The sequence below is a fragment of the Pleurodeles waltl genome, chromosome 4_1, assembly GCF_031143425.1.
Source record: "Pleurodeles waltl isolate 20211129_DDA chromosome 4_1, aPleWal1.hap1.20221129, whole genome shotgun sequence".
NCBI classification, from domain to species: Eukaryota; Metazoa; Chordata; class Amphibia; order Caudata; family Salamandridae; genus Pleurodeles; species Pleurodeles waltl.
The window spans coordinates 42593952-42611336 of record NC_090442.1 but is presented as its reverse complement, the minus strand read 5'-3'; the positions used below and the strand labels follow the sequence as shown (position 1 = coordinate 42611336).

Genomic DNA, 17385 nt, shown 5'->3' with positions numbered 1-17385 from the left:
GCAGGAACACCTCCCGTGTCCAGGCTGTAGGTCTTAAGGGCTCATGATTTGGACATTACTGGCATCGTGTGGTGAAAGGCCCCTCAGCGAACAGAGATGAGGAAGTGATGATCAACAGGCTGGAGACTAAAATCCTATCGCTGAGTCTGTGGCCTCCACTTTAAGCATTGACCTGTAGTGTTACACAAGAGCATTCACATCCATGAGGAAGACCCTAGACATTAATTTCAAGTATTCTCTATTCATTAATAAGAAGATCACTGAAGAGTTCACAAAATGTGAGTAAATCAATCAAGATTTATTTTAGAATTAACGTACATTCTTGTATATTTCATGAAATAGATACATCAATAGTACAGAAGAATACATCAATAACAAAAATACAATTAACATCACCTAAAGTATAACATACATCTAATGTCCAAAAATAATGATAGGTTTGATTAAATATTCAAAGATAAACAGACTAACCTAAAGGAATCCTATAGTTTAAATACCAATGGTTACATGAAACTTGTAAAAATATTTACCAGCGCCTTCCTCTAACCTATTGTTGATATGAATTGTTAGGCTAATGATGTCAATTTATGACCTAAAACTAAGATACCTAGTCAATTACTCTCTAGTTTCAGTATGTTTCATACTTTTGGCCAATTATTACAGAACAGTCGGGTCATGTAATTTTAGGCGGAAAGTTGTTACATATTTACACCATCTCACATCAGATTATTTATAATTGCTATTTTCATTTTAATTTCAATACATTTCACCCTGAGGTGGAAGTAGCTATTACTACTGTAGGCACAGCTGAAGGAGGAGCAAAAGCCACCCTGCAACTCAGAATCACCTCGTTAAACCCACTAAACCAGTTTTGCTGCAGCACTGGGGAAGCTTATGATAGAGTTTGGCAGGTCTCCCCCATACAGTAGCCACTGCCTGCAGATGCACCACTTCAGGGCCCTCATGTGCCAAAGTGCATGTGAATTAGGAGAAGTGAGGAACCTGTCAGACCTAGGAGTCAAAAGACCTCCAGAACTGGGACTCACGTGCCGTGATGGAAACGGGGATCCAATTTCTGAATGGTGGCAATCCTCTGCGGTGGAGGAAAGGAGTGAAGAAGAGTATTGCCCTGTATTGACCCTATAAACTGGAGTTATTGGGAGGGATACAGGTGCGATGCTTGTTGATCAAGAATCCAAGGTCGAACAGCAGCAGGGCTACTCTTGACTGTACACTGTACACTGTAAGACACTGCCTCCAGCAATCCACCTTTAAATAGCCAGTCAACCAGAAACATCATCTTTGTGAAAACGCGAGGTGACAAAGTTAACTTAAACAAGAATACTACTAACTGCGTAGAACCCACTGCAAAACACAGAAACCTCAGATGCGACCACAAGATCGGGATGAGGAAGCACGCATTCTGCAGGTTTAGTGACATTATCAAATCTACAGCTTCCAACACCTGTAACACTTGAGCTAGGGTCTGCTTCTTGAACCTTTCATTTTTGAAGAGGAAGTTCAATTCCCAGAGGTCCAGGATCGGATGCAGAAAGCTATTTGAAGGGAACAAGGAAGTTGTCAGTGTTCCAACTCTAATACTTGCAGCACAGCTCCTTTCTGTAGGAGTACTGCCACCTCTTGTTTTCTTCTGAATGGAAGATAAATCCAGATGAGGAGAGGAAGACTGGGGTGTATGGGGAGTGGAGCCTGGAGGAATGGAAGGGTGTAGCATCCTTCCACAGGTTGAAGTACCCACTGGTCTGAAGTAACAGTCTTCCAGGCCAGGAGAAAAGAGAAAAGCCCCACCCCTTCATGCTGTGAGGGGGTTAGGATAAATAACTAGATCTGCTTTCCCGCTGGTGTAGAGGAGGAGGAGAAGGAAGAGGAGGTTTGCTGGTTGAATCTACAGCCCTTTCCTCTGGCTGTGGCTCGGCCCCTATACAGTTTGATCAGCAGATTGTGCTGCTGCTAAGATTGGAGCTGGTAAGATTGACATTAGCAAAAGGAGAATTCCATCAACCAGCCACGAAAATGCCAAAATTGGTGATATTCTCTCTCATAGGAGGTGGAAGTTGAAGTCCCAAGGAGCGGGCTGTAGCTTTGCTGGCCTTGAACTTCTCTAATGCCAAATACGAACAAGCATATCCTGTCAGGAGGTTGGCCTGGACATCAGTGGAGAAGGCTGAAGTGCATAGCCAGGTATGTCTATAGACAGAGATAGAAGTACCCATGGCTCTGACTACCAAATTGGCAGTGTCCAGATATCTTTATGCGACCATCCAGGACCACCTCATATAAGTGCACCCTCATTTTCTATGGCACATGATGCACAACCATCCAAGCCATATCCCATATGGCATGGGTGTAACATGCTCACAGGCTGTTTGTATTTAAAAACTTCATTGCCATGCTTTCTGTTATAAATGTAGTTTTCCCCCAGTTCTCCAGGCACTTACATTCTCTGTCTGTGGGGACTTTGGGAAGCTCCCAGCCCACTGTACAGATAAGCATGGTGCCTTGATAGCTAAGCTTTTAGGTGAGGAATGGGAAGAGAGAAATGGAGGGTCTCCTGTGGCAGAGTGTTAGTGGTGTGCCATTAGCCTGTAGACTTCTGGGGTGGAGGTTGATTTCTCCCATGGTACCAGGACTGGATCCAGTAGGGCATCATTGAAGGGCAGTAACGGTTCAGCAGTGGGCTCCACCTGCAAGATGGCCTCCTTGAGAACGTTAATTTTAACTTCCACTATAAGGAGTTTAAGCTCTAGGACCTTAGCTGCCTTGTTTACCACCAAATAGTAGGAGATCACTTCCAGATTGGGCAGCCCAGCTAGTATGACCATTTCAATCTCTGAAGATGGACACCCATTACCAGCCCCAAGCATTGGTTATAGTGTTGCTTTTACAGGTAGCATGACCAGGTGTGCTTGGATATTTATTTTATAGGTCTATTTCAGCATATAAAATATGATTCACTTCTTTTAGTCCACACTGTCCCAAAGTCCCAAATGTGTTTCCTGCTACTTCATGTCTTTTTTTATCTGTACAGAAAAGAGCAAGTATTAAGAACAGACACTTTTGTAATTCTAAAAATATGTGTTTTCTTCTTTTCTGGTATTCTGGTCTTATATAATCTACTTTTTATCCTCTGGCATTAGAATGTCCTACATAATTGTAATTGTATCATCATCTGTAATTTGCTGATGTCTTTGTAGGTATGATAATCGACTACAGCTCTTCACACATTCACTGCACTCGAATAGCTTTTCCCCTATGTGTGTGCTCGCTGATGATTCTTTAATGGTGAAGATTCATTAAAACTACTTACACACTCATTGCAATGGTATGTTAAATGATGTACTTGGAGTTGTGATAACCGACTAAAGCTCTTCACACATTCATTGCACATTCATTGCTGTTTCCCTGTGTGTGTGTGTTCGCTGATGTCTTTGGAGGTGTGATAAACGACTATATTGCTTCAAACATTGACTGCAATTGTATGGTTTTTCCCCTGTGTGTGTTTGATAATGTCTTTCAAGGTGGGTTAACCGACTAAAGCTCCTCCCACATTCACTACAATGGTATGGTTTTTCCCCTGTGTGTGTTCGCTGATGAGTGTATAGGTTTGATAATTGACTAAATCTCTTCACACATTCACTGCACTTGAATGGTTTTTCCCCTGTGTGTATTAGCTGATGTCTTTGTAGGTCTGATAATTGACAAAAACTCTTCACACATTCATTGCATTTGAATGGTTTTTCCCCTGTGTGAGTTCGCTGATGATTCCTTAATGTTGAAGATGTGCTAAAACTACTTCCACATTCATTGCAGTGGTATAATTGTTCTGCTGTATGCGTTTGCTGATGTCTTTTGAGGTGTGATAATTGACTAAATCTCTTCACACATTCATTGCAATGGTATGGTTTTTCCCCTGTGTGTGTTTGCTGATGTCTTTGGAGGTGTGGTAACAGATTAAAGCTCTTCACACATTCATTACAATGATATGGCTTTTCCTCTGTGTGTGTTCGCTGATGTCTTTGGAGGTTTGATAACCGACTAAAGCTCTTCACACATTTATTGCAATTGTATGGTTTTTCCCCAGTGTGTGTTCGCTGATGTAGCTGTAGGAGTGATAACCGACTAAAGCTCTTCACACATTCATTGCAGTGGTATGGTTTTTCCCCTGTGTGTGTTCGCTGATGTACTTGCAGGTATGATAATCGACTAAAGCTCTTCACACATTCATTGCAATGGTATGGTTTTTCCCCCGTGTGTACTCGATGATGTCTTTGGAGATGTGATAACCGACTAAAGCTTTTCCCACATTCACCGCATCTGAATGGCTTTTCCCCTGTGTGAGTTCGCTGATGCTCTTTAAGGAACGCTAAATGACTAAAGCTTTGTCCACATTCAATACAATAGAAGAGTTCTTCTCCTGTGTGTGTTTGCTGATGGTGCTTTAGTAGCGATGACAAACTAAAGATCTCACTACATGTGTATGATTCTTCTTTCTTGATAAGTACTTCTGGGTTGGGGATATATCTGTCCACTTCCAATGACTGTGTTTCTTCAGGGGCCAACATGCTTGATAAAGCGCTTGATTTATTCTCACATTTCCTGTATGTTTTGGTTTAGGACATTTGATTTCCAATTTAAAAGTAAAGTGAAACGGTCACTAAATAGTTGACACACTCAAAATATATGTCAGGCTTCTTTGTGAGTGATTATGCCTTTAGTGTGGATAACAGTTTTTGACACTTGCAGGTAAAGATTATTCTTCTGTCTGGTCAGTACAAAGTGGTATTGCACTATGTATTTTAGACAGCAGAACTCTTTCCTTTATCCTTCATTTGTTTGTCTCCACTCTGTTGTGCTTTTCTGTGGTTGCTGCTGCTTGGCCAGGAAGAGTTTACAGAGCACTGAATTATGGTCCTTTAACATTTTATGAATCAGAGCACTGCGGTAACCACATCATACCAATCCCACGATCAAAGCTGGTGTTGGACACTGGTTTACACAAGAGGTGGTTTATCAGTGTTGGTGCATTAATTTTCTAGAGTTAATTTACTAATCTTGTGGCGTTGAGGTGCACAGCTCAGACTCTTACATCCACTAAACTACCCTTGACTGCTTCATCTAGGATCTGTCAGTTTATGTTCTGGTTCCATTGTCTCCGATTGCACTTATGCTTTCCGGTTTATTGGTCCTCATTATTTCTGACAGTTGTCTTGCAGAGTTGAAGTATTATCTTCATTATTTAACATCATTTTTGTGATTTGAAGACTTTTTTCCTGTTGAATGGAAAGAGATTTAAAATGAAAAATTACAATTGTAATGGAATATTAATGCACAATACTTATCTGGTTGTAAACGTCATTGCTCTTTTACCACCTTTGAAAGTTTGCAAGGTTTATTTCACCATACACGGATATTTAACTAAAGGTTATGTTGAACACATCCCATGCTATTTACTTAAAAAAAAGAAGAAATTTACCAGTGTCCACAGAGTAATTTAGTACAGAAGAACGAGTTACTTACCTTCGGTAACGACTTTTCTGGTGGATACATTAGCTACCTGTGGATTCCTCACCTAATGAATACTCCCATGGCGCCAGCATTCGACGGAAATCTTCTTACTAGTCTCTGCACGTCGACGAGGACGTCACTCTAGCCCACGCGACGCCGTCTGACGTCATACAGGCAATAAGAGGTCCTCGACGACGTGTGGACGTCAGTATCAATCATTTTTTACGTGCATGAGAACAACCAGGCAATGCAATGAAAGAGCAAGGCAACATCCCATTACATTGTAAAAATACACAACATTGCATGAATAACTGTAAATCTTTTATATATATATATATAACTCTCTCTTTTTTTAAAAATATATATATACACATCAAGTATATACACAAAGATATATACATATATACATATATAAAATATATTATATACAACATCTATTGCACCCTCAAAGACCAAGAGGAGCGTACTCAAGGATTACTTGGTAAGACCAGAAAGGCAACGGGGAGGCGGGTGGGACCGTGAGGAATCCACAGGTAGCTAATGTATCCACCAGAAAAGTCGTTACCGAAGGTAAGTAACTCGTTCTTCTGATGGATACAACTACCTGTGGATTCCTCACCTAATGAATAGAGTCCCAAAGCAGTACCACGCCCGGCGGTGGGTGCCTAAATGGTCAAACCAAGAAATCCTGCAGCACTGACCGTGCAAAATGGCCGTCCCTTCTAACCTCAGAATCCAAACAGTAATGTTTTGCAAAAGTGTGAAGGGACGACCAAGTTGCGGCCTTGCAGATGTCGACCACAGGAACACCTCTGGCCAAGGCCGAAGTGGCCGACTTAGCTCTGATGGAATGAGCTCTAATGCCCTCAGGAGGATCCTTCTTTGCCAAAGAGTAACAGATTTTAATGCAAAGAACAACCCACCTGGATAGTGTTCTCTTGTGGACTGCCTTTCCTCTCCTCTTGCCCACGTATCCAATAAACAGCTGATCCTCCAGCCTGAAATCCTTTGTTCTATCAATAAAGAAGCTCAACGCTCTCTTTGGGTCCAGACGGTGCAGTCTTTCTTCCTCTTTGGAAGGATGAGGCGGAGGATAGAACGTGGACAAAGTAATTGCCTGAGCCAAATGGAAGGGTGAAACAACCTTCGGGAGGAAAGCAGCCTTGGTCCTCAACACCACCTTATCCCCATAAAAAGTTGTATAAGGGGGCTTTGCTGATAAGGCCTGCAACTCACTCACTCTCCTTGCTGATGTTATAGCTATCAGGAAGACTGTTTTTAAAACCAAATACCTTAAGGGGCAAGAATGCATAGGTTCAAAAGGGGACCCCATAAGGAAAGTCAGGACCAAGGGCAAATCCCATTGCGGCATAACGAATGGCTTTGGAGGATATTTATTTAGAAGACCTTTCAGGAATCTGATAACAATAGGGGATTTAAATAAAGATGGTTGGTCTGGAAGACATATGAAGGCTGACAAGGCCGATAAATAACCCTTTATGGTAGCCACTGCACAACCTTTCTGCGCTAGAGACAGAGCAAAAGACAAAACGTCCGATAGATGAGAATGCAAAGGATCAATCTGCCTCTCTCCACACCACGCAACAAATTTAGACCATCTATTAGCGTAGATAGATTTAGTGGAGTGTCGCCTGGCCGCTAATATAACATCCGCTACCTCAGGCGGGAGAGAGAAGGAACTCAGGTTGCCCCGTTCAATCTCCAGGCATGTAGGTGCAGACTCTGGAGGTTGGGGTGTAGAACCTGCCCCTGCGACTGCGAGAGGAGGTCTGCCCTGAAAGGGAGACGGAGCGGAGGGCACATTGAGAGTTGGAGAAGGTCGGAGTACCATACCCTCCTTGGCCAATCCGGAGCTATTAGGATGACTAGAGCCCGGTCCTGGCGAATCTTCCTCAATACTCGAGGAATCAAGGGTATGGGAGGAAACGCGTAAAGCAACTGGCCGCACCAGGTTATTTGAAACGCGTCCCCCAACGCTCCCTGCATCGGATACTGGAGGCTGCAGAACAACGGACAATGCGCGTTCTCTCGAGTGGCAAACAGATCTACCCGAGGAAACCCCCACCTCTGGAAGATTAAACAGACTTGATCTGGATGGAGACGCCACTCGTGGTCTGCCGAGAAATGGCGACTGAGACTGTCCGCACGCACGTTCAAGACTCCGGCCAGATGGTTTGCTATCAAGCAAATCTGATGGTCCTTTGCCCAGGACCATAGTCGAAGAGCTTCTCTGCAGAGAAGGTACGACCCCACTCCTCCCTGCTTGTTTATGTACCACATCGTGGTAGTATTGTCCGTTAGGACCTGTACCGACTGACCACGAAGGGAAGGGAGGAAGGCCTTGAGAGCCAGACGTACAGCCCGTAACTCTAACAGATTGATGTGAAACATCTGTTCCTCTGGAGACCAAAGACCTTTGATCTCCAGATCCCCCAGATGAGCTCCCCACCCTAGAGTGGAAGCATCCGTTATGACTGTGGCCACTGGTGGCGACTGCTGGAACGGCTTTCCTTGTGAAAGATTGTCGCTTGCAATCCACCACTTCAAATCCACAGCAGCATCTCTGGAGATCTTGACAGTACCCTCTAGATCCCCTTTGTGTTGAGACCACTGCCTTCGGAGGCACCACTGAAGAGCCCTCATGTGCCAGCGAGCATGCGTGACCAACAGAATGCAGGAGGCAAAAAGACCGAGCAGACGAAGGACCTTGAGGAATGGAACTACCGCTCCATTTTGAAACATTGGAACCAAATCCTGAATATCTTGAATCCGCTGAGGCGGAGGAAAGGCCCGACCCAATGTTGTATCCAGTACTGCCCCTATGAACAGGAGGCGCTGAGAGGGTTCTAGGTGAGATTTGGGCTCGTTCACCGAAAAACCCAGGTCGAACAACAACTGGGTTGTTGACTGCAGATGATGCGACACAAGCTCCGGGGACTTGGCTTTGATCAACCAGTCGTCCAAGTAAGGGAATACTTCTATCCCCTTCCTTCTGAGTTCTGCCGCAACCACCGACATCACCTTCGTGAAGACTCGAGGTGCTGAAGTAAGACCAAACGGAAGGACCGCAAACTGATAGTGTTGCGATCCCACCACAAACCGGAGATACTTCCTGTGTGACTTGAGTATCGGGATATGAAAGTAAGCATCCTGCAAGTCGACAGACACCATCCAGTCTTCCTTGTTCAACGCCAAAAGCACCTGTGCTAGGGTCAGCATCTTGAATTTTTCCTGCTTGAGGAACCAATTCAAGATCCTCAGGTCCAGAATTGGTCTCAAACGACCATCCTTCTTGGGAATCAGGAAATACCTTGAGTAACATCCTCGACCCCTTTCCTGCTCTGGGACCAACTCCACCGCGCCCTTGGAAAGGAGGGCTTGTACCTCCTGTTCTAGCAACAGGAGGTGTTCTTCTGAACAATAAGAAGGGCGGGGCGGGATGAGGGGCGGGAACTCCCGAAAGGGAAGGGTGTAGCCTTTTCCCACAATACTGAGAACCCAAGTGTCCGTTGTAACAGTCTTCCATTTGGTGAGAAAATGCTGTAATCTTCCCCCTACAGGAGAGGAGTGAGTGGGAAATGGTGGAAGCCTAAGGCTGCTTCCCCTGCTGCACCCCGCCAGAGGATGAGGAAGAGGCAGAGTGCTGCTGAGAGGCTCCTCTGGTGCGGACCCTACCTCTCCCCCTGAAAGATCTATAGGGATGGGAAGAGGCAGGTTGCTGATATCTTCCCCGAAAGGAAGAGGAGGAAGAGCCACGCCCAAATCCACGAAACCTCCTGAAAAATCTGGAAGAGGCCGTGGAAGAAGGAGCTTGGAGCCCTAACGACTTAGCCGTGGCCCTGCTTTCCTTAAAACGTTCCAAGTCCGAATCAGCCTTGGCTCCAAACAGTTTGTCCCCATCAAACGGGAGATCCAGCAATGTGGACTGTACATCTGCAGAAAAGCCCGAGTTACGGAGCCAGGCCTGTCTCCTTGCCACCACAGTTGTGCCCATTGCTCTGGCTACCGAGTCGGTGGTATCTAGTCCCGTCTGGATAATCTGGGTCGCAGCAGCCTGGGCATTTGAGACAAGATCCAAAAGACCCTGGGGAAGCTCTGTAAACGATGAGGAAATGTCATCCATCAGAGCATGAATATACCTCCCCAGGATACAGGTTGCATTGGTGGCTTTTAACGCCAGACTGCAGGACGAAAAAATCTTCTTCGACTGCGCCTCTAGCTTCTTTGAATCTCTGTCCCCAGGCACCGTCGGGAAAGAACCAGGCGCTGACTTGGATGAACAGGAGGCCTGCACCACGAAGCTCTCCGGCGTAGGGTGCCTAGATAGAAACCCAGGGTCAGTCGGAGCCGCCCGATACCTCCTGGCCACGGCTCTGTGAACTGCTGGGGAAGATACCGGCCTCTTCCACACCTCTAACACCGGATCCAGCAGAGCGTCATTAAATGGCAACAGAGGCTCCGCCGCAGCTGAGGCCGGATGTAGCACCTCTGTTAAAAGGTTTTGTTTAGCCTCCACCACCGGCAAAGGCAGGTCCAAAAAACTAGCTGCCTTCCGTACCACTGCATGAAAGGAAGCAGCCTCCTCAGTATATTCCCCCGGGGACGAAAGATCCCACTCAGGGGAAGTGTCCAGCCCACTGGCCGACTCCAGTCCACGCAGCCCATCACCCGAGTCCTCTAGCTCTCCTTCCTCCAGGGCTCGTTGGTACTCCTGCTCTTCTAATACACGGAGAGCACGTCTCCTGGAATGAAGTCGTTGTTCAATACGCGGAGTCGACAATGCCTCCGCCGAAGTCGAAGATGGGCGCCGATCTTCAGAAGCCACCGACGCCGCGTCCGGCGCCACAGGTAACTTCGGCGCCGACAAAAGAGCAGCTGAAGCAGATGGACCCACCGGAGTCACAGGCCGAAATCCCGACTTCGACGTCGACGGGATGGAAATCCCCGGGGCCAATCCTTCTGAAGCCACCGGAGCGGCCACCGGCGCCGACACTGGCGCCGAGCCCACGTTCCCAAAAGGGAGAAAGGGCATAAAGGGTGCCGGCCGAAGAGGCGCAGGATCACCCAAAGAAAAGGCCAAAGGCCCAGCCGGAGCACCCCCTGGAGCCATCTGCTGGAAGATGGCATACATCGCATTCAAGAATGCGGAACTATCGGCTCCAGGGGTGGGAAAAGCCGGATACTGAGGTGCCTGTCTCGGAGGCGACCCCGACGCCGGCCTCGGCGTCTGCGCCGGAGAAAACACCTGAGGCTCCAATACCTCAATCACCGACGCCTGTCCAGGTGAAGTCGGAGACGCCGGAGAGGGCAACGGCGTCGAAGGATGCGGCGTAACCGTGGGACTGATCTCCCATGTCCTTCGGTGCCGATCCGAAGACCTGGAACGAGTCTCCTTCGAATGACGCCGAGATTCTCTACGGCGCCAGGAGTCTCGATGACGCCGATGTCTTGGAGAAGAAGACTTCTTGTGATGCTTCTCCTTCGATTTAGCCATAAACAGCTTCGCCTCACGTTCCTTGAGGGCCTTTGGATTCATGTGCTGGCATGAATCACAAGTCGAGACGTCGTGGTCGGAGCTCAAACACCAAAGGCAATCGGAATGAGGATCCGTCACCGACATCTTGCCTCCACACTCACGACAAGGCTTAAATCCAGACTTTCTCTGCGACATTATTACCACAGCGAAAGACTACGCAGCAAAAATACACTGTAACCAAAAAAGTAACAGTTGCTCCCTCGAAGATAACCGTTTCGAATGCACGGAAAAAAGGGAACTGACGTCCGCACGTCGTCGAGGACCTCTTATTGCCTGTATGACGTCAGACGGCGTCGCGTGGGCTAGAGTGACGTCCTCGTCGACGTGCAGAGACTAGTAAGAAGATTTCCGTCGAATGCTGGCGCCATGGGAGTATTCATTAGGTGAGGAATCCACAGGTAGTTGTATCCATCAGAAAGGGCGGTCACACAGCATCAGGTGCTACAGGTACAGCTTAAGGTAGATAAATATGAACAAGATTTCATTAAAGAACAGATAGTGTAAAAGGAGAGATCGGGATGTGCTGCTGTTTCTTCAGCTTCAGGAAGTATCTACCAAAGGTAACTCTTCAGGAAGTATATAACAAAGTGAACCGCACTCACAAACGTATGTGCTTTCCTGTGACTTTGTATCACATCAAGGGCCAGCTCATTACTTCACCCTGCTGTTCTTTAAGTAATCTCACTTTCTGAGCCCCCCTGGGATTGGTTCAAGCAATTTGGGGTTCTTCTAATCAGAAAGACTGGAGCATTATTGTGCATTGAGGTAGATTTTTTATTGCCGTAACATCTGTCGATCTCCCTAAATCTAGCGCAACTTGCAGGGCCTCGTTCTGGCCCGCACACGTTATGTAGAGAAGAGATTCTTTAATTCACCCTAAAGTAGTTAAAGTTCAGACCTTTTTGGAATTCAAGATGTAGCTCTTTCCAGTGCGGGTGTTTTTTGTACAACAGAGTAAAGGGTTCAATGTGATATCCCACTTTCACATTATGCACAGAGATAAGGCAAACAAACTTTGATTTATAATGTAATATTTAACTATATCAGTCATTTAGGGCTTATGATGGAGAATCTATGACAACCAATAATTTACCTGACAAACCCCGACAGCCAGCCGATGTGTGCATATTATTAATTCTTCTTACTTTTTGTGACTTTCCAGGGTATCTGATGTAGTGGAGTCCGTTTGGTGCCGAGGAAGCTACTTTGTAGTCAGATGGGGTTTTGCCAGATTGGGAGGATGTGCACAGGTAAATGCTTATGAGGTACAAACAGAGGAGGATTTCAGAGACTGACACACTTCATAGAGTTCTGTTCTTGCTAGTTAGATGATATGGCAGTCAGTTAATTTAGATAGTTAGTAGGGGGAGGCAATGTGCTGATGACTCACTTTGAATGAGGCATCCATGTGCAAGGATCTTGGGCTCCCCATGGGAACAGTCCAGCCTGAATTGTCAGGCCAGGTTCTCCCTGGACCGGAAACAAGCATTATGGGACCAATATCAGAGTATCACCCCTCCTCAGCCAGGCTAGCTTGAATCCAGTGGCACAGTGAGCAAGGAATCCAAGTCTGAGCATACCCTGGCCACTGCGGTGACTTCAGCAACACTAAAGGATGATGGAGGGAGTGCTGCAACTTTTCAAGCACTCACCCCCAGTAATTCTCCCTATGGAAATCGGTGTTACATGCATGGGAAGAGTATCCTCCCAGAGCTTCTGGAAATGCTTTGACGGCGTAGATGGTGCCCTCCTTGCATAATCCAGCCTACACCGGTTCAGGGACCTCCAGTCCCTGCTTTGGCATGAAACTGGACAAAGGAAAGGGGAGTGACCATTCCCCTGTCCATCACCACCCCAGGGGTGGTGCCCAGAGCTCCTCCGAGTGTCCTTGGGTTCTGCCATCTTGTTTTCAGGATGGCCAGGGAACTCTGAGAGCATCTGAGTGCCCAGTGCCAGCAAGTGACGTCAGAGACCCCTCCTGATAGGTCCATACCTGGTTAGGTGACAAATCCCCCTCTGAGGGCTATTTAGGGTCTCTCCTCTGGGTGTTTCTTCTGATTTGGTTTTGCAAGATTCCAGCAGGACTCCTCTGCAACCTCTGCTTCGCCTTCTACCGTAGGATCAACTGCAGAACTGCTCCAGGAACTCCACAACTGCACCAAAGTATCCAAGAAGGCTACTGCAACTCTGTAACTTCAGCTCCTGCCAGCAACTGCAACAGTTTCCAGGTCGTGCACACTCTGAGGACTGCCTGTCTTCATACTGCACCAAAAGGACCAAAGGAATCTCCCGTGGGGTGATGGAGTCACTTCCCTGGTTCAGCAGGCACCTCTCTGCAGCGATGAAAGGTATTCTGGGTCCCCTCTTCTGCCGACGAGCATGGGTCCTGAAACACAGGTGGTGGACCGAAGTAACCCAGACTGTCCAAAGGTCCAGCTGTCCAAATTTGGTGGAGGTAAGAGCTTGCCTCCCGAGCCAAACAGTACCCCTGTGCACTGCGTGTTTTGCAGCTCCTGCGGCTTCTGTGCGCTTTTCCAAGGAATCCTTTGTGCACAGAGTTGCCCAGGTCCCCAGCACTCTATCCTGCGACGCTCAGCTCCCTCAGTTGTTCTCCGGAGGCATGGGATCCCTTTGTATAGTGCTGTGATGACTGCGATTTGCAACTCCTTTGTCCCCGTGTCCAGGGACTCCTGTGGGTGCTGCCTGGTCTTCTGAGGGCTCTCTGAAGTGCTGAGAGCCCCCTCTGTCTCCTCAGTCCGAGTTGAGACCCTCAGGTCCGTCCTGGGTCCAGGTAGTGCCTTCTACTGCCAAATGTGTCTTTTGCGTGAGCCAAGGGTTGTTGGCGGAATCCAACAACGAAAACCAGCCTGCATTCTTCTACTCGACGTAAGACATCTATTGCACCAAGCAGGAACCTGCAGCTGTCTTCTTTGGTGCATTTCTGACTTTTTCTTCTAACCGGAGAATCCACTTTTGCACCTTCATCCGGGTTAGCAGGGGCTCCTGTTACTCCTGGACTCTTCAGCTGTCTTGGACTTGGTCTACTCTCGCCACAGGTCTTCAGGTCCAGGAATCCATTGTTGGTGTCTTGCCATCTTGCTTGGTTTTTGCATAATTCTTCATCACGACTTGTAGTGTGTTGTGAGGAAACTTGCTGTACTTTACTCCTGCTTTCCTGGGCTCTGGGGTGGGGTACTTTACTTACCTTTGGTGTTTTCTTACACTCCCAACGCAACGCCCCTCTACACACTACTATTGCCTAGGTTGAAAACCGACATTCGCATCCACTAGTTTAGTATATGGTTTGTGTTCCCCCTAAGCCCACTGTAACCTATAGTGATTTTCACTACTTGCACTATTTTATAACTGTTTATTTACCTGATTTTGGTTACTGGTGTATATGTTATGTGTATTACTTACCTCCTAAGGGAGGAGTATAGCCACTAAGATATTTGTGGCCTTGTGTTACTAAAATAAAGTACAGTTATTTTTGGTAACACTGAGTATTGTCTTTCTTGTGTGTAAGTACTGTGTGATTACAGTAGTTTTGCAAGAGGTTTGCATGTCTCCTAGTTCAGCCTTGATTGCTCTGCCTATACCTACCTATAGACAGCCTATCTTCTAGACACCGCCTACATTTCACTAATAAGGGATAACTGGACCTGGTAAAAGGTGTAAGTACCATAGGTACCAACTACAAATCAGGCCAGCCTCCTACATGTGTGGCAGCGGTAGGCTTGCCACACATGCAATTGCCTTATCACTCCGTCACTGGTGCTTTCCATAGGAAAGTATACTCTGTACTTTGGGCTATACATAAGTTTACCTAGCAGTCTCACTTGCATTCTAAAAATTCTAAAACTTCTAAAAGTTAGATAAAGTAAGTATTTTTCTTCTCTCAACTTTACTCTAACTTTTCTATCACTATGTCTTCCTCTGAGGCCACCCCTAGGGTTATCAAAACTACTTATGAGAACCTAAACTTTAAACGTTTGAGGGGGCTTTGCTTAGAGAGAAGCCTAGGGATAGCGAAGAACCCTAACAAAGGTTTCCTTCTGAACTTCCTCCTCCAGGATGACGAGAACAGTCTGGTCACCAGGGAGGAGAGGAGGTGGAGGGAGATTCTGACCAGGTAGATTCAGGAGAGGGTCCTGAAGTTGCAAGGGAGGGTCATTCCCAGAGTCTTTTCAGTAATAGACCATGTAGTGTGGCTGGTAGTGGGAGGGAGTCACACACAAGTAGAGCTACCTTCACACCTAGAGGCCAGAGGCCGTATGTACAAACACATTTTGCCATAGACACAGAATGGTCAAAACTGCTTGCTACATCTGGCCCCAGGTCACTAGGGTTATACAAGTTAGGGAAAGATCCACTTCTGCTCATTCCCATATCACCTCAGTCTCTGAAGGGTCTCACACATCCAATCCGGAGGATAACTCCCTAGATAAGGAACTCAGAAAGCTGAGATTAGAAGAGGCTAGACTGAGGCTGAAACAGCAACAGCTCACCCTAGATAGAGAAGCCTTAGATGTAGAAAGGGAAAGACAGGGGTTGGGGTTACCTTAACTCCAGAAACTTACAAAAGATTGTTCCCCATACAAGGTGGGGGATGATATCCAAAAGTGGTTTGCTGCACTTGAGACAGCCTGTAAGGTCCAAAGGGTCCCTCAAAAGCAGTGGGCTGCTATACTTTAGTTGTTCTTCTCTGACAAAGGGAGGGACATACTCCTCACTGTTAAGCGAGGAGGACTCAGACAATTACAAACATTCTTAAAAATGTACTCATTGATGGTTTTGGGCTCACCACAGAGCAATACAGAATTAAACGTTCAGGGAAACCAAGAAAGAATCTGTCACGGTTTCGGGCGGGTCTGATCAGGACTCTGGTTGGGACACTCATTGGGGTCACCGAATATCCTAAAGAGGTAGTGTACTGGGACAGAAGAGCAGCTAAATGCATACGTGGAAAAGACAGCTATGGACAGGCACAGGAAACAGGAAAGTAAAAGCAGAGCAACACTTGTATGAACAAACAGGAAACGGATTACTAATGGACAAACACGCTGGGGTTGTACACAGAGTAGGGCGCAGAACCTACCACAGTGACAGGGAATGTCAATGCCTCTGTGCAGTTTGCTCTTACAGATAGTCACCCCGCCAGCCCAATAGAAAGTTGGCAGCAGAAGTGATTCTCTCTCTGGACCCTAGAGCACAAACAAGGATAGTACTTGCATACACAAGACAAGCTCTTGTGGGTCCAGCTGGAAACACACTGGCGATTCCTGGAAAAACAGCAATAGCACACTGTCACTGTTAGGCACGAAAGACAACGTATAACACTAGAAAAGGGAGGGGGCTGGAATTGCCTCCTGGAAACCAGGAACCAAACCCAGTACAAAGGAGGACACTTATACACTGGTGAAGACTGATAGAACACTTACTGGACACACACACCGAGAGGAAACTGAAACAGAAGGAATAAAAGAGGCAGAGGCAGGACCTGGGAACAGGCTCAGGCTGAAGCAAAGGCAGGACTAGGACTGGAAAACAGGACACAAACTTCTGGCTGGAACAAACAGAGACAGGACTGGGAAACAGAGAGCAGGCTCTGGCTGGAACAGGCAAGGACTGGGCTGGAATACAGGGAGTAGGAATGAACAGAAAACAGGACTTGGAAACAGAGAGCATGTTCAGACTGAAACAAGACAGGAACAGGACAGAGAAACTGGGAGCAGGCTCTGGAAGAAACAAACAGGTACAAGGCTAAGAGATAGGGAGCAGACTCTGGCTGGTACAATCAGGAACAGGGCAGAGAAACAGGTTCAAACTGGAACAGAACAGGAACAGGACTTGAACTCCATCCGATAAAGGGTCTGTAACACAAAGGAATCGAACTCCAATGCACGATGGGGATCTTGAGGAAATGGCTGCTTATAAGCAGTTCCGAGCTGCAGAAAACCCAAGGTGGAATCACATGACTGGGCTGCCCAGGAGAGGTCTCAGGTGTGTGTAGATTCAGACACTTGCAAGTTCTGGAGGACAGGATCTGGTGAAAAGGAGCAACTAGACTTCTCCCATAGAAAACAATGGGAAACAGAATCCAGGCTTTCCTGACTACCAGGCTATGCATTATGGGATTTTCAGTCCCAGGAAGCAAATGTAATACTACAAAAGCATACCATGGCGAAAAGAGAAACAAACAGGAGTCAGCAAGGGACTCTAGATAAGTGTTCAAGGTGATTCCCAGGCTTACGACAGTCCCCTTACAGCGCCCCCTAGAGATGGGACGACAGAGTCATAAC

General features: G+C 46.8%; 1 protein-coding gene across 2 annotated transcripts in view; it reads right to left on the bottom strand.

Moving 5' to 3' along the window:
• Positions 1-277: 277 nt before the first annotated feature.
• The window catches only part of LOC138287342 (zinc finger protein 436-like), a 56357-nt gene continuing 39249 nt past the window's right edge, over positions 278-17385 (bottom strand). For both annotated transcript variants that reach the window (XM_069227700.1, XM_069227699.1), the window contains exon 3: positions 278-5291. In XM_069227700.1, the coding sequence (XP_069083801.1) occupies positions 3399-4583 (1185 nt within the window). In that variant the 5' untranslated portion in view covers positions 4584-5291 and the 3' untranslated portion in view covers positions 278-3398. The remainder of the gene's footprint in view (positions 5292-17385) is intronic.